We start from the raw sequence: 19,675 nt of genomic DNA on the forward strand, positions 1-19,675 counted from the left end.
CAAACAAACATCCAAAGCATTTCCCAAAAGTAACAATAGTCATGAAAATGTCAGTTATAATGGTTCTTAAAACAGGCGTCGTTTTCATTACACAAAGCTTGTAATAAAAGTAAACCTGATATTTTTTGGACAAGAAGATTCAATGGACAAGAATAAAGACACAATGCTTTTAAATCAAAGAATACAAACATTTATCAAGGATGAGTCACGTGGATTTATGCAAATGACACTATCCTTGTTTTTGGCACCTCTATATTAATACATTTCTTAAAAACTGCAAGCTTTATTTCTTAAACAATAGACTAATAAAAGAACAGTCAAACATGACACAAGTATCAAAGAATATTGCACAGGCCTTAAACACAAGTGACTTCACAGTCAGGATTTTAAAACACTGGGCCAAGATATGTTATCACATATTGAGAACTGTCAGCATTTTCTGCTTTCTAGGGGTTTGATGACATGTTGCATCCACAACACTTTCTCTTTTTTACAGTATAAAGGTTGCTTTAGATATCTCTCCACCCTCATGATTCATTTCACCGAAGCGTCATAATATGTTGTGAATGTGTCGTTTCAAATACACTCTCTGCTTTGAGGTATTTCATCAGGAGTGAAGTGTCCAAGATAAATAAAAATAAACAGAACAACTGAAATACAGAAAGCGCTTTTAATCTATCCTGACCATAATGCTCATCCGCTCACGTTTATATCAGACACAAATCCAACAGGTCATTCTCTCCGGTGCAAAAAACTCAGAAGAGTTCAAATTCCACATCAAATCCCCGTTTATTATGACAGTCTTTGCTGGTTATCAAGCCCCACACCCAATAAAACAAACATGTCATGTCCAGAGGATTGTGGGATTGTAAGGCATTGAGTTGTAATGTGGACGGATGCTCTTATGTCTCTGTGTTGTTTAGTAGAGGACTCTTCTCATGGACTGAACCGTCTGGATTCACATCTGTACACGGCTGAACGCACATCTTACTTTTTACCTGCCGATAAAGACCAGAAGTGTGTTAATACAAAAGAGAGAAAACAAAACCACCTGCTAAAATTTTTATCAATCATTCTCAACCCGCAATCTTAAATGGAAGAAAAAAAACGCAGGTAAAAAAATGATATTAATAAAAATAATATTGGTTGAATTGTTACACCAAATACATCAAATAAGTACATTAAAAGTTAAATAAAAAATATTATTATAACAAATTAAACATTGTTTTATTATAGTGAAGTATAGTGAACGTTGGCAGATTATTATACATTTGCATCTCCACAGTTTAACTACAAATATCATGGTAAAAATATGATCATCGTTTTGTGACCACAGCTAACCATGGTTTTTGTGAAATTGGCGAATATAAAAAATATTTTGACCTTTGACATAAGGACCCAATCAGGATATTTTTTACATTCAAACGTAATTTTGCTATTAACAAAAAAAAAGCTTTAAAATATATCATTCATTTCTCTCATTTCGCTCAACACATGCATCTGAATGATCCTCTGCTCCACATGAGCTCTGTCAGAGGAACACACAAACACACAAGTTATGATGTGTTACGACGGACAGCAGATGAAATGAAGAACATTTGTCGCGAGTGTTTGTTTGTGCTGCCATCTCCACACACCTGCAGAAGAAGAGTTTGAGATGTGATGTGTTAAAGCCACAGACCCACCTGTATCGCTCATGACACATTTGTCTGCCTGCTGCTCATTGGTGCTCGACTCGTGTTTTGTATCTTTTACGTTTTCCTAAAAGAATAACCAGACCTCATTGAACATCAGGTGGGCAGTGACATTGATTTGGAGCGCGTGCTCTTCTCCAGCGTGATTATTTTGACATCCGTCAGAAGATGAAGAGACTGGAGACCGAGCGGCCCGTGGCTCGTGTGCGATTAGTATGATGTGAAGACGCATGCATGAGGTGTTCAAGTGATTGAAACGTGGAGGGAATCATGCGACATGTCGTGCAACGGTTAATCATTCTCAGAATAAAACTGGATTCATATCTGTTTGTCAGAGATCATTCCAGCTTCTGTTTACCTGTCAGAGCGGCAAGATTTACAGGAATAGTTCACCCAAAAATGAAGATTCTGCCATTGTTTATTCCCCCTCATGATCATACATAAAATGTCTTTTATTAGATTCATGCTCCACTTTTTAAACAACATTAGATAATAATTGTATTGTTTTAGCAGCTCTTGGTCATTCTGTAGATGACTGAATATTCATGTTTGGGTGAATGTTTCTGGAACATGGATGTCCTGAATAATCACAATAAGGAAATCTTGAACTTCTGAAGATTTTGGGTAAGAGAGAATCATAGTTTGATAACTTCTCATTGCTTTGTGTAAATACAGATCTAAAAGGTGGATGCTGACCGCTTGTATCAGATTAGATTTCTTCTTGTCTCTGGATATCTGTAAAACACACCATGTAAATGTTGCACGCCATTAAAACACTAATAGAAGTCAGAGGGGTCATGCAGAGAGTTCAGGTGGGGTGATGATGACGGAATATCAAAAGTGCTTGTAGGTGTTAACTTGCCCTTTAGACACATTGAAACATCAAATCCTTATCAACATCTCATCAACCCATAATGTGCTGTAAATCACTTACCTTCTCATTGAGGTATAAGATGGTGGCTATCAGAATGAAAGCGAGTCCGAGGGAGATGGAGATGTACTGCATGTACTCCATGACCATGGGTAACACCACCAGATTGGTACGAAATGTGTTGAGGACGGGACCGTCAATGTACCCGCTCTAAAAAAACAAAATCCACCAGTTAACCAAATTGTTTGAGAATTGAGACTGAAAGAGAAATGATTGTTATGCATAGAAACCTAAAGCTCCACTTCCTCTCTAAACAACAACTCTTCTCTTCATGACGTAGTGTCTGAAAAAGTGATTCAATGGACTGTTCAATGGGTACCGCCGGTGTTTCAGCATCAACTTACAGCGACCCAATCAGGGGAGGGTGACATGAAGTCCCGCCCTACTAACACAAACTCAACTTCCGTTTCATGCGGACTTAAAATGTTGAGTTTTGGGTTTGTTTAAGATGTAATGTAATGTGTTTACACGATTTATGGTTCAAAAACGCTGTAATTTACACACACCGTGCATGTTTGTATCTCCTCTTCGCTCCGCCTCTCTGAAACGCTCTGATGTTTGACAAAGATCATCGTTCTGAAAAGCGAGGTGTGCTCTGATTGGCCAATTCACCAGTGTGTAGTGATTGGTGGATACTGCAAGTGTGTGAGGGAAATTTAACACCTCTGACCATAACGTTTTAATTGAACCAACAAAACAACAAATATTTAATAACAGTGAACTATCTCTTTAATGGAGCTTGTTCTTCAATCTCACCTCTCCAAACCAGATCATGGGCATCACCACCTCTTGTATCTTCCCCGTCTCTCTGAAACACAGTAAAAACACAGTCAGAAACAGGACATAGTTCATTGCAGCTCTGCAATCGAAAAACAAACAGGCATTTTAAAGATCTTATTGGACCTCGGCCGGGTTTTGAGCAAACACACATCACTGTGACATGTGTACTGTACTCACGAGATTCCAGACACGCTCTTCATGAGCAGGTTCAACTGCAGACGGATGGACACATTCATGGGCACTCCGGTCTCCTGCAATACAAACATCTGTCAATCAAATACAGCTGATGTGTGACATCCTGAGAGACGTGAATGAGTAAATACAGCAACTTGAAATGTAGAAACCATGTTAACATTCATGACAACACTTCAAAAAATGACTTTCTCACTTAGTATTTTTGTCTTGTTTTAAAAAATTCAGCATTTTCCAGAATGCCCTAAGAAATAAGTCTTGTTTTTAGACAAATTTCTGTGAATTTTGCGAATGAAATCCGTGGATTTTTGGAAATGGATACAAACATAGTGAAACATGAAAGAGATCTAAACTCTTAGCTGCCAAAATTCCTTTTGAATCAGACCAAAAAAGAGTTTCTAAAGAAATCCAAACAACAGTGTGGATCTGTTCAAGACAGACGATACGCCATTAAGGGTATTTCACCATATTTAATGGTGATTTAGTTATGGACACAAGACTGCAACTATGACAGATTCTGGAGCGAATCATGTGTCATGCTACAGATGTCTGGACAAAAAACAACAAATGTGAGAACATTCCATCTAGATAAAGTCATTAAGAAATATGGCGCTCGGGCTGATAGCGTTCATATCTCCAATAATCACGAGCAATAAACTTTCATCTTGTCACGCCGTCTGTGCGACCAAAGGCCTGAGATCACAAACATTACAAGACATCAAACATGTTTTCCCTGCTCGCTGTAGATTTCAACAAATAGTGCAAACTTACATTAATGAATTTAAAAGACACTTTCACCAAAAGCGACTTTAAATTTAAACCCAAGACTTTTGCACAACAGGAGAAACTGGCACATCCCCAACTGTGTTAGAGAAATTCAACATCTTTATTACCGCAGGTCCAAATGCACGATCTTTCAAATCTTACACTGATCAGACCCTTTACAGTACTGCCTGTATATACCAATTCAAGTTGACAAACTTCAACATGTTTATAGTGGGTCGTTAGGTTCCTGAGAGCCATTCTATCATCATAAAGGTCGTAACAACTACAATTTCCAATTAGCTTATCAGATGTCGTAAAGATAAACGCAACAGTATTTTCAAACGACAAACTACAGCACTTTTCAGTAAATGAATGTCAAAACGGTGATAACGTCACAATTGAAGAAAGCATCGACTCGTAATGCATAACACAAATCCTGCTGCACTGAAATAACTCTGAGAAATAAAACGAGATGTTTCTGTAACCAATTTAGATAAGTGACATAAGGACTACATTTACGGCCAACTTCACAGATAAAGATGCGTTTCATAAGTCAAAGTGACTGATAATCAATAACCTTGAAAGATAACTTCATATTCTGATTTCTTTCGTGTATAAGGTTAAACTGTGGAAGCAAACTTTGAATTCTGTTCTAAATAAATGTTTTAATCGTTTCCATAATTGGTTTGATTTTTATTCCCAGTTAATTAAATTAGCATCCTGAACATGATGACGTTTTTGTAATGTTTTACACTGTGACAATCGTATTTTTTTGGTTTTCTTACCGGGTGAATATCAATGAAAAGCCCGTGATCGTCTTCGTTCGGGCTCAGTCCATAGACGGTGTTCAACAGGTCAGGATCAGCGTTATAAAAGTGTGGATGAGAAATAAACACGGGCGAATCTAGATCAAGAAAGAAACGCTGAAGATATAAATCACCTGAATCGAAATGCAGTCAGAAGCACATAAAGAAATGTCAGATGTTCTCACTGTGTCTGCAGCTACTGACGTTCAGAAGACCCGACTGTCTGCACGGACAGAAGCCCTCATTGGGAGGATAATCTGAACCGTTGGCGAAGAGGGTCTTTGGGGCCACGTAACGGAACACGGGGATCCCACGTGACACAAGCGGCCTCTCGTACACCAGCTCCATTGACCTGAGGTCACAAAATGACCACAACACTCAATTCCATATGAACATCAGGACCTCTTTGGGTTCTTCACTCTTTCTTGCCAACTTCTTTGAGCATTTGTCACAAAATTTACACTGAATATTTTGTAGGATGAATATGCAAACATTCTTTGTCCAAAGAAAGATCAAAGCCTCTGCTTTAAAAAAATCTGGCCACGTTAATTCGCGGGTAAATTGCATTGAAAACAACATTTAAAACGAAAATGCTGAGAAAATTGTTGTTGGTCAAAGACTGATCCAGAATGATGATCCAAACAGAGTATTTGTTTGTTTTTGGATCTGTTTATGCTGTACACTTTCAGAAGATGTGTCATCGTATTACAATGAAAACACAGAAGGTATCAAAGCACTGTGTCGTAAATGACAGAAAACATTTAAAGGAGTAGTTCCTTATAAAATTAAAATGTCAAGATAATTCACTTATCCACATCTGCCGTCTGTGTGTGTCTTTCTTCTTGCCATATATTTGTGTTTTAAAAAGTATATACTTTTTTGTTTTCTCAGAAAATCACCCTTATTCATCAGCTGGTGTTGCGTAGAGCCTTTTGAAGCTGCGATGAAACTGAAATTTGGACCTAAACCATCAGCCCCCTGTTGAAGTTCACTATATTGAGAAGAACCCTGGAAAGCTTTCATAAACACACGGACGGCTTGTATGACATGTGAGTGAGTGAATTATCATGTAATTTTAATTTTATAGTGAACTACTCCTTTAACATCATCGCTTTCCTCTGTAGAACACATATTTTGAAAATATTTTTGATCTCAATTTTGAGTGTACTGTCCCTTTAAGAGTGTGGGTCAATCTGTTTTCAGTGGTGTACCTGCACGCATCAGGGCTGTAGAAGGGCAGTGTTGATTCTGTGGTCATGAACGGTGGCCACATCTGTCCAGCGGTTCCATTGATCATGTTACACTGCTCCGTTCTCCAATAATTCACCTGAAACCAACATCATTTGCATCAGATTTGCATTACAGTTTGATGATAATCAGGATTACAGACGGGCGTTGTGTTCCGAGTGAGCTGTCTGCTGATCGAGCACATTTTCAATTGCGTGACATCCTTCTAAAATGTAATCTAGACTTCAGCACCTGAGGAACAGAGCTTCATTGTCTAAACTTACGCTTTTTAAACCATTCCAGGAATCGACTTTATGAACGTTCCGGATGTCCCCTTGACCCGTGAAGACTGTGAACTCCCCCGTGTTGGAGTTGTTAAACTGTTTTAGAAAGAAACGCCTTTAATTTAAGAGCCATGCATCTTTTGCTGAATGAGTGAAGTCGCTCAGGAACAGTACCTCGGCAAACAGTCCAAACTTCCCGCTGGAAGGCAGCATGCCCGGCAGATATTTGTTCAGAAAGTCCACCAACTTGCTGTCGTAGCCCCACATGAGTTCTCCCACCGGTTTGGTTAGGAACGCTCCTTCATTAAAGGTCATGAAGGTGGTGCTGAGCAGCAAGCGAAAAGCATACGGCATGTTCTCCATCATTACAGAAGCGCCCTGAGACACAATGAAAGGCCGTTATATCAACTCATACATCAAAAGAAATCTTATTTATTCACCTTTCAGATTATGTAAAAATCTCAATTTCAAATAATTGACCCATGAGGTTTTGTTGTCCAGTGTCACATGTCGCCGGGGATGATGGGAAAAACATCACTGCAGAAACTCACCAGGACAAGCATGTTGGGGATGGTGACCACATCAGACTCATCTCCCACAGACATACTCTCCTCGAAGAAATACTGACGAAATTCACGATATGATACTGTGTTGTTGTCATGGAAAGTGATGTTGTCTTTCCAGCGCCGTTCACTGAAACACACCGAAGAAACAAAAGTCAAAGAAAGGATGGGTTTTTTTTGGTTAGTCAGCAGAGATGTCTTTATATGCCGAAATTGTCCAAACACTGCAAACTTCTGCTTTTTGAGGAAGACATTTGAGTGTGTCAGCAGAAATGGCACGGATATATTAGAAAGTCACGGAAGATGACACGCCATTTGACACATGCATGCAAGCACATGATACCACAAAATCATCTCAAATAAAAAAAAGAATGAATTGGTATTAGATTTAATGAATAAAAAACTAATAAACTGAGAAATGCTAAGCAATGTATGTTATGCAAAACATCAACATGACTTTGGACTGAGCCTACAAGAAAAGTATTTTACTCTGTTTCACTACATTTATGTTTACAAGATCCACATAAAGGTCAAATGTGACCGTCAAGAAAGAAAGAGTTTAAAGTGGACACATTATTAGCACAGGAGGATCAAACCGATTTGAAAACATTCCTTAAAATCCTAAAGGAGGGACATTCAGAGATTTTGGTGGTCCTGACTGGACTATAGAGACAAAACACTCGCATGGCGTAAATTCCACGGTGTTTGCCTACGAGTCTGAACATCAACAGGGTCATTAGACGTCCAGTCCATTACAGCACATATTACAAAACATATTAGTGCTTTAAAGAAAACAGAGCCACGTCCTCACCGGTAGACATACGGCCCTCTCTGTTGCAACATGGGCTTCTCTCCTTTCAGGATCTCAACGGGGTTAAGAACATGAAAGAAATACACAGACATGAAGAACGGAACCGGGATGTCCTTCCACATGGTGTAGGAGAGATCGTTCTTCGGATTGATCTGCACATTCTGCAAAGATACGAAACACCAGAAATCTAAACAATTACACAAAACAACATGTATATAAATCAATAAGATGTTACGATCACATATTAGTCAAAAGAAATACTAAATATTATTTAAAAATTACAATACAAAAATGGTCACATTAGTAAAGTGAACTGAAAGCTGAAGTTGATTAAAAATTGAGACTACCACACATTCTTAAAAAAAATGATGTTGAATATGTATATGAAATAGTGGCGTAAATTGAATACTAATGTAATCAAAATGAAATGAAATTCATAATGTGCTACAGCTTTACAGTAAATACATACGAGTGCAGATATTAATTATTAAATAAATAGAATAGACTACATTACATGGAACAGTGAAAAGAAAGAGGTGTCAGTTACACAAAACAAACAAATAAAACAAACAAAGGCATGTCTGTAAATTAATTATACAAAGATGACGATAAGTGTCAATGCTGAACGTGGTTTGACAAACCTAATCACAAAAACAATGTTTTAATTCAGTTATGTGGTCTGGTAGGTGTTACAGTAACATCGCTCATATTGAAAATCAGATCAAGTTCATTCTCCTCGAACACAGACACAGCTCGATTCATTTATAAAGTCACATGAAGCCCCTGTCAGATAAAACTCACCTTTACAATCTGGTCATCTATTATAATGGGTCCGACAAACACCAACACGGTACCGAACAGAACACCCAAACCTCCCAGAACCAAAAGCACGATCGCTACTGTAGCTTTAGACACAGCCATCCTTATTTCAAACTCTTCACGAACAAATGCACAAGTTTAACACAATAAATAAATATGTCTCTAAAAACAAATGAACTCAAGATACTAAACAGGAAAAGAAACGTTCAGTTTAATAAATAAAGCCATAAAATGCACTTCATCAAAATATTAATGCTCTCCGGACTTTATGACTGTACGGCTGGTAGTCATGTTAAAGTCCGTGCTGAAGTGCTTTTATGAGGGATTTGCTGTTCGATTGCCATGTTTATGGGGCTCATTGCTCCACCTATAAAGCAGAGACTTCTGGTGAATGTAGTCACATGTGTCCTCCCATGAATCGATCTAAAAATAGCTTTTTATCCCGCGTGGAGGGATCTGGGCCGAGGCTGCAAAGTGTCAACGGCGCCGCCATATTGGACAGGACACCGGTCCCTGTAAACACACTGAAGTGAACGAGTGAGCTGCGGCTTATGTGGATAAAAAGCACTAAAACTTGTACATTTCACAACCGATTTTAATGCTTTACTATGTACGTAGAAAAAAATATGTCTCGCATTGCTTTATTATCAGAAAGTTATTTTTGTTCATTAGAGAATGTGAAAACTCACGTTTTCTTCGTAACATTGAAAATAGTTTCTTTAAACACACCAGACGTTAAAATAAGACACTCTTTGTAAATACATCCAACATAACTTTGTATACTGTTTTTGTAATTCCACATTTTGAAGGCTCACGGCTATGTTCTCTTAGAGGGAAGGACAAAACATGTCCTGGGGTTTTAAAACCACCTCTTTACCAGCAGACTGTTTAACTCCACATGAAGCTATATAAAGAATAACATTAGCATTCTTTCAATACTTTTACAGATTTGTATCATTACCACATATGAGACACTCCACACGGGGATAAGACAGCCTCCTGTCATCAAACCATTAAAGTGTAACATTTCATGTCATGGGCGAAAGCTAAACTGGGCAAAGAACATAGCATTTAGGCAAAATCAACCCTTTTAAATTGGCTTTTCATGTGATTGCGAGTATACATCCGAGACCAATTCAAAATGTGACCTTAGCAAATAAAACAAGAATATCAGATCTTCATTTGGTATTCCAAATGGCATGACAAACACCATCAAGCACACATAGATGAGGCGTCTAAATTTGAATTCATTTCAGTTAAACACATGAAAGAGTGTTTTGTTGTGTTGCTAACCTACAATGCAAAAGCAAAATCTTCAGAACTTGAAACAGTAAAACAATTTAAACTTAAAAGCCATATTGGAAATGTCAATTACATCTGTAAAGTAATGCACACCACTGCATTAATATCAGTTTTACTTTAAATATTACACAATTCCACATGGTGTTGTCATATTTCTCACATTACAATTAACATCCTTAAGTTAATTTTCTTGATAAACATTTGTCTGCAGCTGTGGATGTCAATCACATGCTTCTGTATATGAATATATTTGATGGGGTTGTTATATGTGACAGTGAGAGAGGAGGAATGCAGGGTGGTGTTGGGCGTTCTGTTATCTAAATTGCTAAGACAAAGGTTGATTTGTGAAAGTTACTCAATACGGACTGTCTTTACAGTTAATGAAGCCTTGGACAATTTGGGTAAAAATCTGCTCCGGGGTTCACAGATCACGGTTATCGGATACTAAAACTAACGCTGATTGGATGAAATTGATTTTCAGTTGACACTCTATCAGCAGCACATTATCAGCCAATGACAGTCTAACATACTTTGGACCAGTATTATTTTTATGTAATGAGAAAACGAAAAGTTTCATAACTTTAGATCACTGCGAGTTGGCCAAAAATGTATTCTATAAAAGTGCCTATATAACAGTCTTAATTTACAATTTGGGTATCATGGAAAGATATGTTTATTTAATTAATCCTAAAATTACAAATACCCGTACATAAGATCATTTAAATATTTTTGAAATCTAGAAATTCCATTCTAAATTCCGTGACACTCTTCAGAACTAATAAATACTGTATATTATAAATACAATTTAGCATTTCATACGTTACACATATCAAATATTTAAAAGATGAGTCAGACAACCAAAGTGGAATGCTAGAACTTTATTGAATGATTAATAGGAACAAGAGTAGGGAAGGGGCAGGGTGAAGGGTTTGGTCTTGACCAATTTAAGACTAACATCATGACCAGATTAATTACCACCTCTCAGACGCAGGACAAGATGGAGGGTGGATTCTTTCTGGATGTTGTAGTCAGACAGGGTGCGTCCATCCTCCAGCTGCTTGCCAGCAAAGATCAACCTCTGCTGGTCAGGAGGAATGCCTTCTTTATCCTGGATCTTAGCCTTGACGTTCTCAATGGTGTCACTGGGCTCCACCTCAAGAGTGATGGTCTTGCCAGTCAGGGTCTTCACGAAGATCTGCATACCACCTCTCAGACGCAGCACAAGATGGAGAGTGGACTCTTTCTGGATGTTGTAGTCAGACAGGGTGCGTCCATCCTCCAACTGCTTGCCAGCAAAGATCAACCTCTGCTGGTCAGGAGGAATGCCTTCTTTATCCTGGATCTTAGCCTTGACGTTCTCAATGGTGTCACTGGGCTCCACCTCAAGAGTGATGGTCTTGCCAGTCAGGGTCTTCACGAAGATCTGCATACCACCTCTCAGACGCAGCACAAGATGGAGAGTGGACTCTTTCTGGATGTTGTAGTCAGACAGGGTGCGTCCATCCTCCAACTGCTTGCCAGCAAAGATCAACCTCTGCTGGTCAGGAGGAATGCCTTCTTTATCCTGGATCTTAGCCTTGACGTTCTCAATGGTGTCACTGGGCTCCACCTCAAGAGTGATGGTCTTGCCAGTCAGGGTCTTCACGAAGATCTGCATACCACCTCTCAGACGCAGCACAAGATGGAGAGTGGACTCTTTCTGGATGTTGTAGTCAGACAGGGTGCGTCCATCCTCCAGCTGCTTGCCAGCAAAGATCAACCTCTGCTGGTCAGGGGGAATGCCTTCTTTATCCTGGATCTTAGCCTTGACATTCTCAATGGTGTCACTGGGCTCCACCTCAAGAGTGATGGTCTTGCCAGTCAGGGTCTTCACAAAGATCTGCATACCACCTCTGAGGCGGAGCACCAAGTGAAGAGTGGACTCTTTCTGGATGTTGTAGTCAGACAGGGTGCGTCCATCCTCCAGCTGCTTGCCAGCAAAGATCAACCTCTGCTGGTCAGGTGGGATGCCTTCTTTATCCTGGATCTTGGCCTTGACATTCTCAATGGTGTCACTGGGTTCCACCTCCAATGTTATGGTCTTGCCAGTCAGGGTCTTCACGAAGATCTGCATACCACCTCTCAGACGCAGGACAAGATGGAGGGTGGACTCTTTCTGGATGTTGTAGTCAGACAGGGTGCGTCCATCCTCCAGCTGCTTGCCGGCAAATATCAACCTCTGCTGGTCAGGTGGGATGCCTTCTTTATCCTGGATTTTAGCCTTGACATTCTCAATGGTGTCACTGGGCTCCACCTCAAGGGTGATGGTCTTGCCAGTCAGGGTCTTTACAAAGATCTGCATCTTTACGCTAAAACACAAAATAAAGTGAAATTTTAAATAACAGCAAGCCAAATGAGGGGGAGATACAACAAAGTTATTATTTGTAGTATTATTCAATGTAATCTAAATGTCTTTGTATGAAAAGAATTTTCTTGAAAATTCCTCTCAACAAAGAAATTGCTATACACGGTCTTTAACACACAATTACAGCTGACTCAACTGTGCGTCACAGTGCAACAAAAATGGGCGATACAAAACAAAATGGCGACAATATACCACAAAAAAGACCAGGCAACTTCGATGATATCGATAAAAAAAGAGGTAAATGCAGTAAAAAAAAATGTATTTTTCGAACGGGGGTTTGAGGTTCAACTACAACACGTGTGTTGCCGGCTGACAGCTGTTATTATTTTTTAACATTAACCCGATGAATGCTTTAAACGTACCAAAATACATTCCGAAACATTCCACCAAAATACGTGATACTAAAACCAGAGGAAAACACGACCGACGATTATTCGTAAACGTACAATTAAACGTGAAAAAAAGGATACATATTTAATAATGAATTACACAAAAGTCCGGTTAGCCGACAAAGCTAATATGCTAACGCTTAAAAATCTACATTTTAGAACACCAGACATTTAATGTCTTTCACTTTCGCTAATTCCTTCATGTTGGTATAATTTAGACAGATTTTACTTCATACTTACAAACAAATGTTCCTTTCTGGAAAAAGCACAGGGCAAACGTTTCAACTCTCTCGTAACAGCAACGAATCTAACGCTCAAAACAAAAGAGCCGAGTATTTATACAGAACGTGATGTATCCTTCCGCCGCTACGCCCTGGGCACTATTCACACAGCTGCTGCGGTCTAATTTATAAGCATCCGTTTATGTAAGCTTTACTTTAACAACAAATGCGGTATAGTTAACGCATGCAGACCCGTTTTTAAACGTGTTCTTTGTAAGTGAATAATATTCCCGTTTTCGTGAGGGTTGAGGCAGTGGCGGAGTGATATGATGCGGTGTACTGCACAGGGTTGGCACAGTCTGATTTTATGCTTTTATTTCAAACCTTCACTGACACAACATGTTTAAAAAATAGAGGGTAACACACTGCGCTGTTTTCATTATTTCTTTATTAAAATAAAATCCATTTGGAGTCATTAAGAGGGTTAAAGAGGCGTGTTGGCACTTGCAAATGAAAAATGACTCGATTTAAGTAGGTCAGGAAAATGCACGAGCGCACATAGCAACAGCGCGTCGTCACGGCTTCTCTTCCTCAAAACAACACAACTGCAGTGATCTTTGTCATTTTCTACGCGAAAATAAAACAATATAATCTACACAATACAGCAGGAAATAATAAATATACCTGAGAAAAATCACAAATGCAGATGTGAAATATGCTTTATGATATATTACTGTGTTAACATTCACTTTTATGACATTCGACGGCAGTTCACTTGATTTAGGAATCTGTTCAGTTGGGTTATGGTGATGTTTGGGTAAATTGTGACCCAGTCCTCTACAAATATCATTTTCAGAGATGTCCAGCTCTCTCTGTATCCTGACACTTGTTGTGAAGTTATTAAACTGATCAACCATTAAGTTTCTCTCTCTTCTGAGGTATCTGTCAAACAAAATATAAGAAGCTTAAGTATTACATTCATTTTTTCTCAAAATGGTTTAAAAAGTACAGTTAATTAAAACAAACAAACCGAATACTTTAGCATAGTTGAATATTCTACAATTTACTACATTTACTATAATAAATACTAAAGTATACTGCAGTGTTTTTCACGTAGGCATGTTCTGTCGGCTCAGATTTGATAGTGTCAAACAAACATATACTTTTTAGAAGCACTCACTTGGTCCCATCTCTTTAAGTTTGCTGGAGTTTTAAAGTCTCCTTTTAAAAGCTGCAAAAGACACGTAAAGTAAACACCATAATCGACGACATTTAAATACAAAACTGGTGTGACATGCCGTTCATATATGCGTTAATACCCTTTGTGTATTGTTGACCACTTCAGGTTCCGGTTGACCATAGTCTGGAGGATTGGCATTAGGGTTGTATCCCAGCCTGCGGAGCATCGGAGCGATGTTCTCCATGTCCTCCTGGACGTCTGCTGGGATGTGTCCCACCCACCGCGTGAGGGCCTCCAGGTTAACCGGTTTGATCACCTGATCCGTGGAACGCTCGGTTCTTTAAAACCAAGCAGAACAGTGAGGAATCACTTGGAACAGTATATCAACACATCATGCGCTTGTTTGTAATGTAGCCTCACTTGGACAGTGACACTCCTCCTGGTTTCCCAATGGCGTCCTCGTGGTGAAGCACCCCTTCGTGCCACGGTGTGTTCAGGAATCGCAGTATGCTGTTCATGGTAGCACGTGGCTGTAACACCAGATCCTCGTAGCGTACCGTCATGCACCTCCTCCTGCCCACAGCCAGACACTGAGACAACATCGCATTCACTGCACTGTTCCATTTTGACAGACAGTCTCTGTAGTTGGCCAGGTTAAATCCACCGATGGTGACTCGCCGGGAGATCATGGAGTGCACTGACGCCCGGCCGTCTCTCAGCATCAGCAGAAATTTTGAGCTGAAAGGACGCCAGAAATTACGTGGAGAAAGAGCAAGGCATGACAAACACCTGTGTGTTGGATATTTCAATTGAGCGATACACAAGAAAACAACAAATGTGATTTCAAGACAAAATACATGAAAAGTTACATTGGACTGTTTCTATTTGGGAAATTGTGTGAAATATACCAAACACTGTTTCTTAACTGTGTACTGTCAATTTACAATAATAGTTAAGAGTGCAGTAAGAAGTTTCCTGTTCAATTTGCAGTAACTTACTGGCAGCTGTTTGCCAGTAACTTACTGTAAATTAACCATACAGTTATCATACCGTACAGCGGTTTTACAGTAAAATACAGTGGATACTACAGATAAATACTGTTTAATTGACAGAAATCGCTAACAGTGTTTCTGAAAAAAGAAAACTCGTTGACTATTCACTCATCTTGATATGATGTATGACTTTCTTCCACAGAACACAAAAGATGTTTTGATAATCAAACAATAATCCTAATGACAAAACCACAGGACATTTCTAAAAGAAACAGGTTTGAATGGCGTGAGAACAGGGCAAGTTACTCTGAAAAAGTAATTAATTACTAGTTACTAATTACATAATTAATAGTGTAATTAGATTACTGTACAAGTTCCAAAAGGTATTTATTAACTAATTACTTTCTATATCCTATATCAACCTTGATAAGTTATGTGAATCAAGGATAGACATGAAACAGGCCTTTTAATTCATTCAAATAAATAAAAAACTACATAAAGTAGTATTTTTAACTGACCAAAGTATTACAAAGGTGAGAATTATATATTAAAGCACAGATTTTAAAATTAGACTTTGAATTTTGGTGTCAATTCCACTATTGCACACACATATATTACACACAGTTAGGGATTACTGTCATTTTTCTGTAATTTAATTACAATTACTTTTGATGTAATTAAACGAAATACTGTGTGTAATATATGTGAGTGCCATAGTGGAAACATCAAAAGTAACTGTAATTAAATTACAGAAAAATTACAGTAATCCCTAATTCTCAAGAGAAAAGAAAGTAAATTACAGTAACTAGTTACACCCAACACTGCATGAGACTGATGACGGAACAGAATAACAGAAGTTGTGTTTTCGGGTGTACTGTCCCTTTAAGACTTTTGATCGCAGCCCTTTTCCGGCTTGCGAACGTCAACTAATTACCTCATAAAGTGTTTTACTTTACTCTCCAGTCCACATAACTTACTTAAAAGTGTGGTGTTGATATACAATCTTTCCTTATTATAGTCAACATATCTACAAATCACGTTTATAGTGTGTTAACCTGTCAGACCCCTGCATTAAGTCTCTTACTTGGTGAACAGGTGTGAGAGATAAACAGCACTCTTGAGTGTAAACGGGTCTTTATTGCACAGCAGTGGTGCAGGTTCGCCGTGACGTGCGATGGTCTGCAGTATGAAAGCTGTGGTCGCCGCGTCCAGCGTCTCCTGACCGATGCCCTCCTCCTCGAGCATGCGACCCTCAAGACCGTGACGTCCCCAGCTCTGTCTCAGCGCGAGGATTCTGGGAATCACCCGCGTCTCCTCCCCGCAGCGAATGTCGGGGTGGGCGTCTAGCATGACACGCATCAGGGTGGTCCCCGAGCGAGGAAACCCACCCACAAACACGACCGGGGTGTGCTGGTCGTAACGGTACTGAGTCTGGTTCCAGTTTCGAACCACAGACACCAGACGTGTACCGGGAGGTGATCCGTGACATTTGAGGACACGAAACAGGGTCCTGGTGAGAGTGCAGACTACAAACAGGGTGAACAGGACTACAGATCCTCGTCTGATTGACAGTCGCATCACTCGAATGACATCGCTGGAAAAATAAAGCCTGAGAATTGAAATTATGATTCATGAGAAGACTCGCAGTGTAGGTTTTGCATTCGAGTATTCTTGTTCTTATAAAGACATATTTGTATTCGTAGAACAGTTTTACTTTTCAATCTCAGTCTGCAAAGCAGTCAAGAGGAAGTCAACTTCAGACGTGACTAAACTTCCTCTCTTGGTTGTTGTGAAAACTAAGAAGTTATTGATTCAATAACAAGTTTCACAGCAGTATATACAGTAAATGAATCGTATTGTACAGCACATACAGTTGTTTTGAGTTTGACATGAAGAAGAGAAACAGGTTTGGGTCACCGGGGAAAAAAACTTTGTGAAAACTTTGACAAGCGATGAGAGAAATAAAAGCACGCAAGCAAACATTTCCAAAGAAATCATTAAAGAAACAAGAAACAATTTCTGTACCTTCATGAAAGCCGCACTGTACGAGCATGAAGTTCAGGGTTGAAGTCAAATGGACACAAACAGGAAGTGAATGCAGATGAAAGTTAAGATCTACAATAACATGTGGTTTCAACACACGCGTCACTCAGATCCAAACTTGAGAGTTACAAGCACACCAATGATTCCTGTGCATCAATGTTTTAAAGAAAACATTTCTGATGGTGATGGAAACACGTGAAAGAATCGGACATTTATCAAAGATTAAACAATGAAAGGAAACGGGTGGACAGAATTGAGAAAAATTGCAGTGAAAAAGTAAAAGTGGGCGGACCCTGGATTCAAAAATACATGTTTTGCTAATATTTTGCATTTACAGCTTAGAGAAGAAAAGTATAGTCTGTATAGTATAGGTTTTTTTTCAGCATTCATTTATCCTCATAACATGTCAAACCTATACGAGTTTCTTTCTACTTCAGAACACAAAATAAGATATTTCGAAGAATGTTGATAATCAAACAACACTGAACCTCACGGACTTCCGTTGTATGAACACAAAACCACTGAGACATTTCTTCATATCTTTCAACCACATGATTTTTTTGGGTGAACAGTAAACTCATTTGTACTTCTATGTGTTATTTTGGAATAGATTTGATCTTTCAAAATAAAGCCTTTTATTAAATCAAGACACATTCGTGTTATAAAAGATTTAAATGTATTTATTCAGTTTTCAAACATTTCTTTACAGAAATCTGTCACATTTTTTTCTTCGTCTCCAAAATGAAGTATTCACTGATCAGCGGAGAAACATTTCACGTATACTTGAAAATAAATACATCTTTTCTCTCCGCTGTCATACGACATCACTTGCAGGGAAAAAAAATACTACTTTAAAACCTGCACTACAAACGGCTCTAAGTACAAAGACTTAAAAATGACAGCAGGCAGGACGGCCACAGAAACACACAGAGAGCGCCGCCACCCTCCGGGTGACTTTCCTTCATGTCATCTTGTTTTTCAACTCGTATCACACATAAGCGCTCACGTACACATCACATGTTCGAATGTCACAATGAAAACCTCCTGCTGCGAGTGCGTACGTGCCGAAAAAAACACAGTAACTTCTGCTGGCCAACCAGATTCACAACTGAAACTTCCCGTTTCACAACCCCCTTCCGACACAACCCTCTCTCTCTCTCTCTCTCTCTCTCTCTCTCTCGGCCGATGTACGTTCCTCTGGAGGTTGAGGAGGGGGGGAAAGAGGAAATTGTCAGGAGCTATTTACATCACTTCCTTAAAGCACTGGAGCAACACAGAATGCATTCATGGGCCTCTTCATATGGACACCTCGTATTCTCTTGTGTCCTGTAAACACAACCGACACACAAAACATTACACAAGATAGCAATACGGGGCATCTTGCAATGTGAGCACAATTCAAGTCAAGTCTACAAAACAAAATGATGAGACTCTCACCCCCCCTGTCTCATAGAGAGGATTGTCGAACTCTGTTTCCACGGTGATCTGGCTGTAGGGATGAGGGTACATGAGAGGCAGTCTTAGGTTCGAATGATAACGACACCTGTAAAGAGAAAAGACAAACGTGCGCTTTCACATCATATGTTCTGAGCTGGTTAATGGCCTGATCACACAGTCCACACTTTTCTGTCTACACTTTAAAAACACAATTTCAATAAATAAATAAATAAAAAGTCTCTTTACACGTGTTTTCACAGAACACTTAATAAAAAGGTCATGCTAAAACAAACAATGACTTATTTAAGGTGAAGTGATCTTGAACATAACAAATAAAAATGAAATTTGCTAAGAAAATTTCACAGAAAAATGTGTGGCTAAATGTGATGCTATGACCAGTAGGTGGCGCTTTAACACTTAAAGATGGTACTGCAGTGATCTGAGCAGGCCAGTGTTTTGATTGAACTTGCATGAACACAACAGCTTCATATTGCACCATCACATGTCTAAATGACTCACCTTGTGACATAGACGTAAGCCCCTCCCACTAAAACAGACACCAGCAGCACCAGTATAAAGATGACCAGAGCCATACTCCCTCCATCAAAAGATGAGTCTGACGCAGCCTCAGCCACTGGACACAACGTACAAGAACATCATATGATAGAAATATTCTCAGATATTTACAATAGCGCACTACAACAGTTATGAAAGAGAGACGTTAAAGGGTCTTTGCACATACAGTCCGAGATTGTCGTATGCGTTTTTTCTTGTTTGGTTCTCATTTGTTAATTGACTCTGAATCCTCAAAACGCCTCTCAAAATGGTATCTACA

General features: G+C 39.1%; 4 protein-coding genes across 10 annotated transcripts in view; all 4 read right to left on the reverse strand.

Annotated features, from left to right (window-relative positions):
• Positions 1 to 174: 174 nt before the first annotated feature.
• On the reverse strand, positions 175 to 9,270 carry scarb1 (scavenger receptor class B, member 1). Of its 4 annotated transcripts, XM_056736870.1 has the most exons (14): positions 8,855 to 9,267; positions 8,054 to 8,214; positions 7,231 to 7,372; positions 6,854 to 7,057; positions 6,680 to 6,775; positions 6,380 to 6,495; positions 5,354 to 5,520; positions 5,148 to 5,266; positions 3,583 to 3,656; positions 3,382 to 3,433; positions 2,629 to 2,775; positions 2,391 to 2,429; positions 1,686 to 1,761; positions 175 to 998 (listed from the first exon to the last, which is right to left on the reverse strand). In XM_056736870.1, exons 1-14 carry the CDS (start codon positions 8,972 to 8,974, stop codon positions 988 to 990), a joined length of 1,524 nt encoding a protein of 507 aa, XP_056592848.1. In that variant the 5' UTR covers positions 8,975 to 9,267; the 3' UTR covers positions 175 to 987. The 4 variants fall into 4 exon arrangements, 3 of the variants coding, with proteins under 3 accessions (XP_056592848.1, XP_056592850.1, XP_056592849.1); XM_056736872.1 differs by lacking the exon at positions 2,391 to 2,429 and having other exon boundaries at positions 8,855 to 9,264; XR_008905126.1 differs by having other exon boundaries at positions 926 to 998; positions 1,686 to 2,429; positions 8,855 to 9,270.
• A 1,767-nt stretch (positions 9,271 to 11,037) lies between these two features.
• ubc (ubiquitin C) lies at positions 11,038 to 13,366 on the reverse strand. The gene is made up of 2 exons (XM_056736873.1): positions 13,208 to 13,366; positions 11,038 to 12,522 (listed from the first exon to the last, which is right to left on the reverse strand). Exon 2 carries the CDS (start codon positions 12,513 to 12,515, stop codon positions 11,142 to 11,144), a length of 1,374 nt encoding a protein of 457 aa, XP_056592851.1. The 5' UTR covers positions 12,516 to 12,522; positions 13,208 to 13,366; the 3' UTR covers positions 11,038 to 11,141.
• Positions 13,367 to 13,618: 252 nt separating this feature from the next.
• On the reverse strand, positions 13,619 to 17,909 carry tpst2 (tyrosylprotein sulfotransferase 2). 3 transcript variants are annotated; one of them, XM_056736877.1, is made up of 6 exons: positions 17,386 to 17,909; positions 16,445 to 16,954; positions 14,789 to 15,106; positions 14,508 to 14,706; positions 14,369 to 14,419; positions 13,619 to 14,130 (listed from the first exon to the last, which is right to left on the reverse strand). In XM_056736877.1, the coding sequence occupies exons 2-6, from the start codon at positions 16,936 to 16,938 to the stop codon at positions 14,098 to 14,100; spliced, it is 1,095 nt and encodes a 364-aa protein (XP_056592855.1). In that variant the 5' UTR covers positions 16,939 to 16,954; positions 17,386 to 17,909; the 3' UTR covers positions 13,619 to 14,097. The 3 variants fall into 3 exon arrangements, with proteins under 3 accessions (XP_056592855.1, XP_056592852.1, XP_056592853.1); XM_056736874.1 differs by having other exon boundaries at positions 16,445 to 16,969; positions 17,386 to 17,908; XM_056736875.1 differs by lacking the exon at positions 17,386 to 17,909 and having other exon boundaries at positions 16,445 to 17,376.
• A 153-nt stretch (positions 17,910 to 18,062) lies between these two features.
• The window catches only part of LOC130411884 (seizure 6-like protein), a 30,595-nt gene continuing 28,982 nt past the window's right edge, over positions 18,063 to 19,675 (reverse strand). For both annotated transcript variants that reach the window (XM_056736879.1, XM_056736878.1), the window contains 3 exons: positions 19,360 to 19,474; positions 18,841 to 18,946; positions 18,063 to 18,729 (listed from right to left, as the gene is read on the reverse strand). In XM_056736879.1, the coding sequence (XP_056592857.1) occupies positions 18,700 to 18,729; positions 18,841 to 18,946; positions 19,360 to 19,474 (251 nt within the window). In that variant the 3' untranslated portion in view covers positions 18,063 to 18,699. The remainder of the gene's footprint in view (positions 18,730 to 18,840; positions 18,947 to 19,359; positions 19,475 to 19,675) is intronic.

This window comes from Triplophysa dalaica, chromosome 22 (genome assembly GCF_015846415.1).
Source record: "Triplophysa dalaica isolate WHDGS20190420 chromosome 22, ASM1584641v1, whole genome shotgun sequence".
NCBI lineage: Eukaryota > Metazoa > Chordata > Actinopteri > Cypriniformes > Nemacheilidae > Triplophysa > Triplophysa dalaica.

Coding starts and splice junctions, on each gene's coding strand:
- scarb1 (XM_056736870.1), bottom strand. CDS start 8,974: ATGGCTGTGTCTAAAGCTACAGTAGCGATCGTGCTTTTGGTTCTGGGA. Junction 6,776..6,853: donor AGTTTGGACTGTTTGCCGAG/GTACTGTTCCTG, acceptor TTTCTAAAACAG/TTTAACAACTCCAACACGGG. Junction 2,430..2,628: donor TCTTATACCTCAATGAGAAG/GTAAGTGATTTA, acceptor TGTGTTTTACAG/ATATCCAGAGACAAGAAGAA.
- tpst2 (XM_056736877.1), bottom strand. CDS start 16,938: ATGCGACTGTCAATCAGACGAGGATCTGTAGTCCTGTTCACCCTGTTT. Junction 14,420..14,507: donor TGGTCAACAATACACAAAGG/GTATTAACGCAT, acceptor TGTCTTTTGCAG/CTTTTAAAAGGAGACTTTAA. Junction 14,131..14,368: donor ACTTAAAGAGATGGGACCAA/GTGAGTGCTTCT, acceptor TTTGTTTGACAG/ATACCTCAGAAGAGAGAGAA.
- ubc (XM_056736873.1), bottom strand. CDS start 12,515: ATGCAGATCTTTGTAAAGACCCTGACTGGCAAGACCATCACCCTTGAG.